We start from the raw sequence: 10,516 nt of genomic DNA, 5'->3' as shown, positions 1-10,516 counted from the left end.
GCATAAGGAGGAATTTTGCTTACTTTATTTACAGGTAAAAATCTTATACTAAGATTTTATGACTTAAAAAATATAGAATTCATCAGTGCTATCTGTGATCTGAAAGAAGCAAGCAAACCTTCTCAATGAGCTCGATGCAGGCAGCCAGGTCCATCCCGAAGTCGATGAACTCCCACTCAATGCCTTCCTTCTTGTACTCCTCCTGCTCCAGCACGAACATGTGGTGGTTGAAAAACTGTTGCAGTTTCTCATTGGTGAAGTTGATGCACAGCTGCTCCAGGCTGTTGAACTGAATAAATAATACCAATTGACATTCATCTTATCTTAAAAGTGTCTTATGTGAAAGGGGCTTTTCCTAGGTGGTTAGCCTAAGGCTTTCTCTTAGGATGCGACAGTCGTTTCATCCTGCTGCGTCTTTTCGGGCCTCCTATATGGCTTCAGCTGCTAGCAGTGAGGTCTCCATGCTTATTGGATGTATCTCACAAACCAGGAAAAACAGGCTCTGAGGGGTAGTTGTCTGTGCAATAAAACAATTGTTTGGTTCTTATAAAATCTAATTTTGCTGATCCAAGGTTTTCTTATTAATTTCTCTCCCTATGATTAGAACCAGGCTGTAAGGGTTGTTGCTTGGCACAAGCTCTTTGATGATTTGTAAGCACTCCCAGAACCACGGGAGAGCTGCTCTGCTTGAATATTCAAGACACCACACACAACTGGGGATATTCCTACTTAAGGTCAGTTTCACTATATACAAAAATCAAAGTGGTTCCACAACATGGCTGAAGACTGCAAAATTTATGCTGGGTGAAGAAGCAAATCATAAATGACCACATATGGCATTATTCCATTTTTATGAAGTGTCCAGAATAAGCAAATCCCAGCAGAAAGAAGGAAGATTAGCCTGGGGCTGCAGAGGGAGCACAGACAACTGGCAGGTAGAGAACAAATGGGAATGACATGTTAGTAGGGCTGGAATTTCTTGTTGGGGCGCTGAAAATATCCTATGTCAATTGTCATGATTGTTGTCATATCTGTGAATACACAAAACCCTCTGGACTGTGTACTTTGAATAGATGAATTGCATGGTTTGTGAATGATATCTCAATGTGTTATTTAAAAAACCTCAAAGAGGTTGCAAGTTTGCATTCTAATCAGTTTTCTTATTTGAAAAGTATGGATTGCTCTTCCTATTTCTGCATGGGGTTATTCCTCTATCCCATGCAGTTGGGAACCTCTGGAAATACTCTTGTCCCTAAATGCCAGAAAAGCACATCCAGGTTTTATCAGTTCACTCATAGAAAAAGGTGCAGACAACTGAGATACTGTTGCTGGGGAAGAGACTTCCCCAACTTTGTCTGCTATGCTATGTGAGAGGCATTTGTTTTTAGGCAGGTAAACTTGAGTTTCTTTACAATGTCATTTCTATCCTCTGTACCTAGATATTGCAAAGCAAACAGGAATCTTAAAATCTTCTACAAATCTTTGAACTCATCTTCCCCTTTTCACTTTTGCTGACATTGTCAACCTCATTACCTTCTTTATCTTTTACTCAGTGCTGACTTTGTACTTTGGGACTGCGCTTAGAACTTTCTATTCAGAAATCTTTTCATTGGCAGAAAGATCTTAGAAGTCCTGGAGTGCTAGGTTTTGGTTGAATATACCCCATGATCGAATGGGTACCATTTTTCCATTATCCAAATTCATACAGCTAGGTACTGACAGAGGTGGAGTTTGAGAATGAATTTGTCTCATGCCCTTTCATAGTATTGTGGTTCTGTCTCATGTGTCAGTTTAGTTTGCATTGTAGGTATTTTTTTCATATAATTTTTCAACATTGTAGAAGTAAAATTTGTAAATGTTTCTGTTACAACATTTCTGGTAACTCACATCAAAGATCTCAAAGCCTGCAATGTCCAAGACCCCGATGAAGTACTGTCTGGGCTGCTTGGTGTCCAGCTGCTGGTTGATGCGGGTGACCATCCACAGAAACATCTTCTCATAGATGGCTTTGGCCAGAGCACCCACTGCATTGTACACCTTCATGGACAGAGTAATGTTTGTAGGTGTCAATAAAGGCACTAAAAGGAGGTGCATTCGTTGACATTATCACAGGTCTGGGGTGCATGTGATTCATTGAGGTCATGCATTTACCTGCTGTACGGTCTGGCCTTTGGTGACATACTCATTGCCAACCTTGACCCTGGGGTAGCAGAGGGCTTTGAGCAGGTCAGCAGAGTTCAAACTCTGGAGATAGGCTGCCTTGTCCGCAACTGCAGAGACACAAGTCAGATACTCACCTGATCTACTCTAGGCCCCACAATTTTTAGGTGCAGACCAGTAAGTAAGTGAATCACTTTATACAAAGTCTGTGTGGTGGGGGAGGGTGAGAGGGGGTGGAGGGGTAAGTTGGTATTTGTCCATCAGAAGCTCAGGTAAGGGAGAAATGTGTTTGGAATGGCTTATTTGCCTGTATTGTGTCATTCGGTCTGGATGGGGATTTACTTAGTACCTTCAGTGCCGTCTGGCTCTGCCTGCTCCTCACGTTGCTTTTGCTTGAACTTCATGTTCCCGTAATGCATCACAGCCCCTGTGAGCTTATAGATGGACACTCTTTCATCAGAAGTAAAGCCCAGGATGTCAATGGCACTCTGCCAGGAGAGATAAGAGCACCAAAGTTAGGGCAGAAGACCCCTTCCTTATCTAGACAAATTTCAGTTATATCTTCAACTATACCTATAGACAATTATTGCCACTCCCTATGTAATGAGTTAAAAAAAAAAAACACCCTGCATGTGTAACTTACATCAGTGGCCATCAGCTCTTCTTGGTCATCAATGCTGGGCACTGTGATCTCCCCTTGGCTGACAAAGGCATAGTCATATGGGTTGGTGGTGATCAGGAGCATTTCTAGGTACATAGAATTCAGGGTATACATTTCACATTAGAAGATGTTAATAAAATTATTAACTTCTTACTTACAATTTTAAGCTTTTTCTTACCAATCAGATCTGGCTTCTTGTTAGACATGATCTGATAAAAAATATGGTAGCTTCTTTCTGCCTTCAGCTGGAAAGTAACTCTAGACTTCTCCAGTAGATCTGCAATGGAAAGTACACTCTGAATTGTGTTTTTCTGAAGGGGAGTTCGGGATACAACATCTGGATTGATGTTTGGAACTCGGGATCAATAATTTCATTGGTCCATTGGGATTTCAACTGAGTTGTTTCTGTGAGGTAGTAAATATTACATCTTTATAAACATCGTTGCAACTGCTTTACTACCTCTAGAAGGAAACTAAGGCAAGCCTGACCCAAGACATTCCTTTTCAATGTCAAGAAGCTAGACAATGGAATATAATCAAGCCTTTAAGCTCCTTCCTCCTCAGGGCCTCTTCTTACTTTACAATAGAGGGTCTACTAAGAGTAACAATTATTAAGGCTAGGAAGAAATCCTATACACTTAACCCATAGTTTTTTCTTAGAAAAAATTGAGATTGAAATGCTTCCGACAAGCCCAACAGTTATTGGCAGTTGCCACAGAATCATTGGCCCAAGACCAGAGTTGGTGAAGCACACCATGGGGGGTGGGTAAGTCTGGCATGTAGCACAGGTGTTGGCTGAAGGCTGGTGTTTCACCTACTCCAGATCAGCAGGAACTGCCGACTGCACCTCCAAACCATCACTTGTCATTCGCAGATTCTGTTTAGGGGGTTCTTGTTACTCACATGTTTCAATATCAGCAGAAGCCAGTTTCCCTGTGGTACCAAAGTGGATCCTGATGAATTTACCCTTACAAGTTAAAAAAAAAAGATAATATAGAAAATATAGATGCACACACAGAAAGACTGAAATCATAACCTAGACAGGTTTTCTCAATGTGGCATTGAGGCATTGAGAAAATCTTTCTGTGACCAAGAGACTTACAAAGCGGGAGGAGTTGTCATTCCTCACAGTCTTGGCATTGCCAAAGGCCTCCAGTAGGGGGTTGGCGCTGATGATTTGATCTTCCAGGGTCCCCTGCAAAAACAAAGACAGTGCTCACATGGGGGACTCAGGAATTCCTCACCTGGTAGCCCAGACAAATTTTACTTTGGATTTTAATGCTGCCACTCAGACTCACCTGCATTTTGCCCGAAGTAGCTTCCTCCTTCTTCTTGTCCCCAGTAACTGCAATTGTTGCAAAGTACTGGATGACACGCTTGGTGTTCACAGTCTTCCCTGCACCAGATTCTCCGCTGTCAAACAGTGAGGAAGCATATGTGTGTGAGAAATTAAGTTATGTGACCACTCCCACCATTGGCATTCACTACCTAACACCTCATCTTTAAAGGTCTTAATCCTCATCTCCTAGACCTGCTCTTATACCTACATATAGCTCATATTATTTCTGTAGCTGTGCACTGACAAGAAGTAGAGAAATGTATTCATTATGCTTGTAATATATATCTTTTGAGTGTTTAAACTGCACCAGGCTCTCTTCTAGATGTTGAGGCCTGGATTTGAGAGTACCAAAAAGCAGCTAATCAAAAACTACGGTAGATGAAATAAGTTAAAAAAAAAAAAAAACTCTATGAAACAACACCTATATTATTCAGCTGCCTTACGCTAACCATGCAGTTAGCTATTTATTTGGAGGTACAGGTAGGCATTCCTCAAACAGGCCTTAAAAATGAACCACTGATAACATTCCCAAACTGCTCTCCCTTCAGGAGGAGGCAGTCTATGATGCGTACTGCCCTATACAGAGTTCTGGCCATTCCCCGAGTAGGCATTTTATGTCTCCAGTTCCAAGGAAAGTTCTGTGGTGCTTTGAAGACTGGACTAGTAAATAACATCATTTGGGACATTTTTAATTTAAATTATGAAGTTTTCTCATTTTCCCGGTGAGAATAAATTATAAATAAATCTCAGAATATTAATACTTACGTGATTAAGATAGACTGATTCTCCCGATCTAGAAGAAAAACAGTGCAAAATCAGCCTATATATAAAACCACACAAACATCTTTCTATAGGGAAACACAGAGAGCATTGAATAAAAGTATAATTTTAAATGGACTTTTTCAGTACGTTTTTTGTAAAATTGCATATGGTATTATTTTTAAACCTCTAACATTGGGTCAAAGAAACATAAAACGTTTTGTCTTAAATTCCTTAAGTTTCCACAGAAATTATGTCCTCTGGTAAAATAAAGAGCAGGGCTTTCCAAATCCAGATGCATTTACTAACCTCCATCTTTACATTTCAGTGTCATATTGTCTGGTTAATGCATATCACTGAAAAATATACATAAGCTAAGGATTTGGACTGTAGTTAGTAGGTTAAAATCTCAAGTCAAGGTAGAGATTTCGTTTCTAGATGAATCAGTTGGTCTCACAAAGTAAAAAATAAATCTGTTTTAGGGTCACAAACTGTGCCCCTAACACTTTTTAACCTTCTCCAAAGAAGAAGGAGGTGACAGGAGGTGACTCAATAAGAATAAACTTCTTTTGGGGGAAGGGTGGCAATTTCTGTTTAAATGCATTAGCTCCCAAACATCGTCTTCATTCAAAAAAGAGTTAATCTTAAATGGTCTCTAATGACTGAAATGATGATAACACTTGTCTCTAATTTATAATCAATAAGAAATGAAGACACTAAATGATTGAACATGTGTTCAATGAAAATTTTCATTTTTCATTTTATTCAGGCAATATGGTTGAGTTGTTCTTAGACTTACTTTTGTTTCTTAAATATATAAAGTAAGTCATTTATTTCTAAGCATGTAGACTAAACACAGATTCAACTTAGCAGGGGTGGTGCAAACATGGTCTGGTTAGAGCATGGAGGTGGAATCAGGACTGGGTTTTAGTTCCAGTTTTGACTGTGACACTGTGCTTTAGTTACCTCTCTGTATAACCAGAGGGTGGCATTCATTTATTTCTAAAGGTCTCTTTAACATTAACATTTTGTGATGCTCCATGAAAAAATGACTTGCATGAAAAATATCTAAGCCACTCACCGGTCAGCATGAACTGATAGGCGTTGTCGGAGATGGAGAAGATGTGGGGCGGGGCTTCCTGGCGCTTCTTGCCTCTGTAGGCAGCCACCACCTCTGCATTATAAACTGGCAGCCACTTGTAGGGGTTGACAGTGACACAGAACAGGCCTGAATAGGTCTGCACCAAAAAGGGAAAAAAATGTAATTATTTCATGGAGTCCTTAATAATGTACCATGTCTCAAAAATACTAGCTACCTACTTGAGAAGGTCACGAGAAACACTTACGTAGATCATCCAGGCTGCATAGCGCTCTTTGAGGTTGTACAGCACAGCAGGTTCGTGCAGGTGGGTCATCATGGCCATGTCCTCGATCTTGTCATACTTGGGAGGGTTCATGGGATAGACTTGGTCATCTTTCACAGTTACAGTCTGTGAAGTCAAATAACAGAGGCCGTGTCAAAAAAGAAATGTTAGCCCACCTAACACCAAATGCGGCCAGGCCCGTCACCCCCAGGTGTTTACTCACAGCTCCAGCTTCGGTCTTGGCTGTCACCTTCCCCGACTCCCTGCTCTGCACCGTTGCTTTCACAAAGGACTCCTTAGGGTCCACCACAAAGACTGATGACTTGGCATCAAAGGGCTTGTTCTGGGCCTCAATTCGCTCCTTTTCAGATTTTCGGAGGTAAGGAGCAGCCTCCCCAAAAACAGCCATCTCAGCGTCGGAACTCATGGCTGCTGGCTATTGATGGCAGCCAGTCAAAGACCCTGCCTAACAGAGGGAGAAATGATATTAGGGGACATCAGAAATTGGACCGCCACATTTGAAAAACAAAATGTTCTTCATTTACTGACAGGCTGAACACTTAGCATTGCACTGGGTATGACCACCTCCCTGGCTGGAGGTGAAATGTCAGTCTCCGCTTTCTGTGCCAGTGCTGACAGAAACTTAATCATGCCTTTGGAAAGAGATTACTGTTTCTGGCTCATCTACTGTATAATGGTGTGGCTGCTTTCTCTACTTCATTTGTTATGTATAGTTATCTTTGTAAACTGCCCACCATCAGTTTATGGAGAGCAAAAAGCTGAGATGACGGCAGCTTGACCTCCATCCCTTTCACTTGGGATAATCATCTTCCAATTCAGTTGTAAGCATCTTGCAGGTAGACAGTACTTTTCCTGCTGTGGCATCCTTGGGACAATGCATAGGGGGAAGGGCTCAGAACTGGCTTTGTAATGTAAAAAGCAATCAAGATATGTTGCTAAAATTCTAGAAACTGCTTCCTAGGTGGTGAAAATCTTTTCGGTAGAGATGACGTTTACAAAGACTAATAAAGGAAAGGGAAATAGGAAGAATTTTACATTCTATGTTACAAAACATTCTATTATAAATCAGTTTCTCTTGTTATAATTTTGACCCACTTGGCTTGTTCATCTAACAGCTATTTCTCAAAAACTAAGATAAAGTGTAATTGCCTGTGTTTCTTGCTTGATGACTATTATTTTCATTAAAATTTCGATTCTCTCTCCAGGATCTATTTCTTAGTGCTTTAATTTATATTCATTTATCCTACCAGTAATGGTCACATGTATATTATGTACTGGTAACAATATCTTTTCCAGGAATTCTCACCGCATTGGGAGAAATTTTCCACATTTTCCCATTCAAATTATAGAGATTCTGATAACACAACTAAAGTGCTTTGCTTTGTTAAAAATGTTCACAATCATTTCTCAAATCATGCTTTCTTAAATTTCTATTTTACATATTATATATATACTTATATATTGTGAAACCATATATAGATTTAAACTACTTTTCCAAGGCAAATATTCATATTTATCCATATAGGCAAAATCTCAAGATTTTTTATATTTATAGTGCTGAGTAAAAGCTATAGTATAGGAGATTTATATTTTCTCTAAGTGGATAATAACACTCTGAGATGTTGTATTGGATGTTGTAATTCAATAATTTAAAAGACATATTGCAATGCCTGAAATAGGAAAAAGATGTGTATAAAACTCCTAAAGACTCTGAGAAAGCATTTTCATATGTTACAAAGGATATAAATTAATGAGAACCAGTTTCTAAATTTCCCTTCAGAATTTTTCAAAGGAAGTATGATCAGCCATGAAATTGAAATGCTTTTATTTTACAACCCTGAAACATTCTCCAAACCCCTGCAGAAGATTCCTTGTACCATGTGAGGAATGAGGAAAAAACCAGGATCTTACCTTAGAGATGTAACCTTCAAGTGGGTCAGACTGTAAGGAAAAGAGCAAATGTCTTCTGATTAAATGTAATGATACCCAATTGCATTTTTCTTTACTGAGAAGTAGAAAAGGACTGGAATACTAAAACATCTCATTACAGTTTCTACAGCATTGCGTTGGTGCTTCCCTGGCAGTCCTGCCAGGGACAGTGGGAGCCAGGATGTGTGGCATGCCTGTGGGCAGCCAGACATCCCTTACTGTTCTCAGCCCGAGCCTGTCCTCACACACACTTACCTTGAAGCTTTATGAGGAAAGACAAGTCATACTCATTCCAAGGGTACTTTTATAGGATCAAATATGGAAAACACGTAACCTCCTCCTCTTTCTTAAAGCATATTTGGCAAAACATGTTTTTGGCAATGAATGTCTCCAAGCATAATTCCCCTCATATTAAAGATGTTTGGATATAATTAGAAATATTTCCTCTCACATTGGGTGAAGTATATGAATCAATCTCCTATAAATAATTTGAGTTGTAGGCAACCTGAAAGTGATCTGCTTTTGGAATAATGTAAGGTGTTGCTTCAAAGGCAGCTCTGTTTGGAATCCCTGGACTTTGTTGCCTGCTGTTCTTCTGTTTCACTGAGTTGCCCATGTTGAAGTCTCCGGACAATCGCAGATATTATACCAGGGAGGAAAGTGCCTCCTTTTTACCAGTGAGTTATAAAAGATTGTTTAGTTCTTCCCAGAAAAGTCATGTTTGTTTTTTGTTTTTGTTTTTGTTTGCAACTTAATGTGCCTTTTCAAGAACACTTGGAAATTTAATTTTAAAACTTGCTTTATGAAAAGCAGCCAAAGATAGACAGCTTCTTTTGTTTCCTTTACTCAGTTGCCTCTGATTCATTGTCAAATCATTCCACTCCCACTTCAAACTTGCTCCAAAATATTATTCCCTCACTGAGCTGAGATGTCTTGCTTCTCTCATTAAAAAAAGAAAGAAAGAAAGAAGAAAGAAAAATGCAAGTTGCTTTTGAGATCCTATTTTTTCCTCCATGGAACTCAACTTAGGGGAATGTTACAATGCCCAAAGGAAAATGAGGCATTTCTTTGTCCAAATATGCAACATCTCTGACTTCTCTTCCATCAACTACCCATGGTCTACAGTTTACATTTTCTTGTTGTCAAAACAAGAAGAATTTAAATTTAAATTTTTTTAATTAATATTTAAAATTTTTAAATTAATATTTGTTTTATTGTCTCCATCACCTTACATCTCTCAGTATTGTTTGTCTGGGACTGAGGCCAAATTGACAAATGTTTTACAATCATTCCAGTATTATTGTATTTATATTTTATTTGATATAATGGCAATAGGTTGCCTTATGAAAATAACTATCTGGAGATCCTGGTTGCAATAGTTTATTCCTACTAAGGGACTATCTAATCCATATTCCTCATTTTACTAAGATAGCAACTGAGATCCAGAAACTAGAAAAAAGTTCCCACAATTTATACAGTAGTCTGGACACTGGTCACCTGATTTACAGGGCAGTGTGCTTTCTGGTAACACTCCTACCTGGAGTAGAAGATTAAAACCATGAGAAAGGTCTTGCAGGAGAAGACAAGCAGCCAACAGAGGTTTTCCTTCCCAATTCAACTTTGTTACCATACATATATCATTTTACTCTCTTACATGTCAGAATCCTTTAGTGCCATCTGAAAAATGTGGGCAGCGATTCTTAGAAAGGGAAAAAAATCGTAATGCTCTCAAAAGGATTTCATGGGAATTTTAAGACAGCCTTTGACCTGCTCAGCCTAATTTTTCAAAAGCTGTAAGGCGTTGTTAGTCACTGTGGCCAAGCTGTGGACGTGTAAACATTTGCAGGTGATGTGAGAACAGAGTGAATGAGGCACCCCTATGATGAAAAGGGTGATTCCATAACCTTCTGAAGGCCAGTGAAACTGTGAATTCTAATTACCTGCTAAGCTATTTCCACACATTTTATTTATCCCAGTGTAGTCTTTCTTTCTATTTAGATGAATAGTTACAATTTTTTTTTCACTTTCATGTTGTCCAGAAAGTTTTTATTTTGGCTATACATCTCAAATAAAATGTGGACCCCAAACTAGATGAGTTAAATGTGTATTCAACATACATAAAAATGAATATGAGTTAGTGCAAAATGCATACATTGTAGCAGTCTGAATTATTCAGAGAAGTTGCATATTGATACTTTTATCTCTTATTTAGACTCTTTAAATGATTACATAGGAGACCAAAAATCTGGAAATATAGGCTATTGATAGTACATTATAATATAC

The 10,516-nt window shown here is 39.0% G+C and overlaps 1 protein-coding gene across 1 annotated transcript in view; it reads right to left on the bottom strand.

The window, feature by feature from the left end:
• Positions 1-8,238, bottom strand: part of LOC101636679 (myosin-1) — a 27,187-nt gene extending 18,949 nt beyond the window's left edge. The window contains exons 1-14 of the mRNA XM_004685082.2: positions 8,216-8,238; positions 6,507-6,749; positions 6,266-6,409; positions 6,001-6,157; positions 4,926-4,953; positions 4,120-4,234; positions 3,924-4,016; positions 3,725-3,788; positions 3,000-3,098; positions 2,804-2,907; positions 2,510-2,648; positions 2,152-2,270; positions 1,888-2,037; positions 119-289 (exon numbers count right to left, since the gene is read on the bottom strand). Of these exons, the coding sequence (XP_004685139.1) occupies positions 119-289; positions 1,888-2,037; positions 2,152-2,270; positions 2,510-2,648; positions 2,804-2,907; positions 3,000-3,098; positions 3,725-3,788; positions 3,924-4,016; positions 4,120-4,234; positions 4,926-4,953; positions 6,001-6,157; positions 6,266-6,409; positions 6,507-6,710 (1,587 nt within the window). The 5' untranslated portion in view covers positions 6,711-6,749; positions 8,216-8,238. The remainder of the gene's footprint in view (positions 1-118; positions 290-1,887; positions 2,038-2,151; positions 2,271-2,509; positions 2,649-2,803; positions 2,908-2,999; positions 3,099-3,724; positions 3,789-3,923; positions 4,017-4,119; positions 4,235-4,925; positions 4,954-6,000; positions 6,158-6,265; positions 6,410-6,506; positions 6,750-8,215) is intronic.
• Positions 8,239-10,516: the final 2,278 nt, after the last annotated feature.

The sequence above is a fragment of the Condylura cristata genome, unplaced genomic scaffold (genome assembly GCF_000260355.1).
Source record: "Condylura cristata isolate star-nosed mole 26May11 unplaced genomic scaffold, ConCri1.0 scaffold00017, whole genome shotgun sequence".
In the NCBI taxonomy this organism is placed as follows: domain Eukaryota; kingdom Metazoa; phylum Chordata; class Mammalia; order Eulipotyphla; family Talpidae; genus Condylura; species Condylura cristata.
This window is presented reverse-complemented; position numbering and strand designations above follow the sequence as displayed.